At 41.9% G+C, this 2,500-nt stretch overlaps 1 protein-coding gene across 1 annotated transcript in view; it reads left to right on the top strand.

The window, feature by feature from the left end:
- Positions 1-2,500, top strand: part of cpe (carboxypeptidase E) — a 15,626-nt gene that overhangs the window by 7,875 nt on the left and 5,251 nt on the right. The window contains exons 2-3 of the mRNA XM_030787711.1: positions 1,159-1,355; positions 1,882-2,049. Of these exons, the coding sequence (XP_030643571.1) occupies positions 1,159-1,355; positions 1,882-2,049 (365 nt within the window). The remainder of the gene's footprint in view (positions 1-1,158; positions 1,356-1,881; positions 2,050-2,500) is intronic.

The raw sequence follows: 2,500 nt of genomic DNA, 5'->3' as shown, positions 1-2,500 counted from the left end.
CCCCACACACATATAAGTATCTTACTAACAATACAACATATTACACTTCCTCACACTTACATAATTAGTAGCCTGTCAGCATGTTTGACAGTATATATCTACCATAAGATATACTGTACAAAGTATGTACTAAAATATAAAATATTTATTTAGGATATAGAATGGCCATGAACCATTATTCCTTCATGGATTTTATACTTATGTATTTTAATAATATTTAGACTGCATTGTAACCAGTTAAAAAGCAGAAAATAACCCTTGGTGATGTTTGTGTGTGTGTGTGTGTGTGTGTGTGTGTGTGTGTGTGCTGATTATAAGACAGGGTGTTCTAAAGGATTGAGGTAATCCAGCTCACAGACTAGACACATAATGCCAGAGCTATGGGGGTCAGGATAAAGAATAAAACAGAAAAACAATTAAAAAAAATTCAAAACCAAGCTAGATGTACCATTTAGAAAATGTTTTATCTTAATTTATTTTGTAGAGGAGTGACAGATGATGTGACAAAGAGAGAAACAAATGACTGAAGGGACAAAGTTGGCAGATCTAGAACAGATCTAGAACAGATCTAGAACCGTCAGCATGAACGTAACGCAAGTGAATTATAAAGCAAAGTCTGTCACGTTTGTAGAAAAGATCGTGTTTGATGTTTGCACACACTCATACACACACACACACACACACACACACTCATACACACACACACACACACACATACACACACACACACACACACACACACGCACGCACACACACACACACACACACACACACAAGCACGCATAAACACGTCAAATCTGGCGGACATGACCTTAAATGTGATTTGTCTAATTTTCCGTTTTAAACAAATTGTCTGTGCTTTTAGCTTCACATTAATAAGGTGTGTGTGTGTTCAGCTGTGTTCACGATGCCTTTGTCCAGGGCTGTGTGTAAAGGATCAGAGCACATAGGCTTAAATCAACACGTCTGAGTGCACGAAACCTAGAGCCAATAACCACCCCAAGGACCGTGTGTTGATTTAGCGCTTCGTTGTGTCTAAAATATTTTTTGTGTACACTTTGTGCCTAAAAGAAAGACAAAGAAAACGATTTCATATATAAATCCTGTGTATTCATGATGCTCTCTCTCTCTCTGTCTGTGTGTGTGTGTGTGTTCCAGGTGAGCCGGAGTTTAAGTACATCGGTAACATGCATGGGAACGAGGCTGTAGGCAGAGAGCTGCTGATCTACCTGGCTCAGTATCTGTGTGACGAGTATCAGCAGGGCAATGAGACAGTCATGGACCTGGTCCACTCCACACGCATCCACATCATGCCCTCCATGAACCCTGACGGCTTCGAAAAGGCTGCCTCGCAGGTGCAGTGCCCACACACACACACACGCATGCACACACACACGCACAGCACATCCAGCCAGTCACACAGACATACGCACAGAGTCATAGATACACACACCAAACACACACACACACACACACACACACGCACAGCACAGCCAGCCAGACACACAGACATACTCACAGAGTCATAGATACACACACCAAACACACACACACACACACACACACACAGACAACACAGACAATCACACAGACATATGCGCAGAGTCACAGATGCAGACACACACACAAACACACACACACACACAAACAAACAAACAGACATATCCACAGAATCAAAGATACATACACACACACCCACGCTCTTACATATATACACAAGCACATACACACACAGAAACATACATCTCTGTACATGTTTTATCACTAAATGTACAGCTGATGACAGTATTTATCTTATTTTGTGTGTGTGTGTGTGTGTGTGTACACGTGTGTGTGTGTACACGTGTGTGTGTGTGTCTGTGTGTGTGTATCTGTGAGTAGCCAGGTGAGCTGAAGGACTGGTTTGTGGGGCGCAGCAACGCTCAGGGCATTGACCTGAACCGTAACTTCCCTGACCTGGACCGCATCGTTTACATGAACGAGAGAGAGGGAGGAGCCAACAACCACCTGCTGAAAAACATGAAGAAAGCTGTGGATGAGAACACAAAGGTGTGTGTCACACAGAGAGAGAGAGAGAGAGAGAGAGAGAGAGAAACTGTGTTTCATAAACTGTATCTGATGTTGGTTAACTACCGATGTTAATTCATTCTGTTAACTAATTCATTGATCTAATAATACTAATTTGGGGCACGAGACCTCTTCAATGTACAGATTGCTTCCGTAGCAACGTAAGTTTAAATTTGTAATAAATGAAATCTGAGGTGAACAGCGACATCTCTGTGTAGCGTTGAGCTCGATTGTGACACCCCAGAAACAGGGAGGCGTAGTAAAACTATTATTCCTAAAGAATTCTAACTACAAAACACGACAAGAGCAAAATCTCTGACATGAAGACAGTCTCCTTAGTTAGAGTAATGTTGTTTAGCGTTTAACAGTGTTTATTTCTCGCATGCATGTGTTTTTTAGCTATGGTCGTAGAGTCCGGTTAGCAGCGGCGGTA

This window comes from Chanos chanos, chromosome 11, assembly GCF_902362185.1.
Source record: "Chanos chanos chromosome 11, fChaCha1.1, whole genome shotgun sequence".
NCBI classification, from domain to species: domain Eukaryota; kingdom Metazoa; phylum Chordata; class Actinopteri; order Gonorynchiformes; family Chanidae; genus Chanos; species Chanos chanos.
The sequence above is the reverse complement of the archived record's forward strand: the minus strand, read 5'-3'. Positions and strand labels throughout refer to the sequence as shown.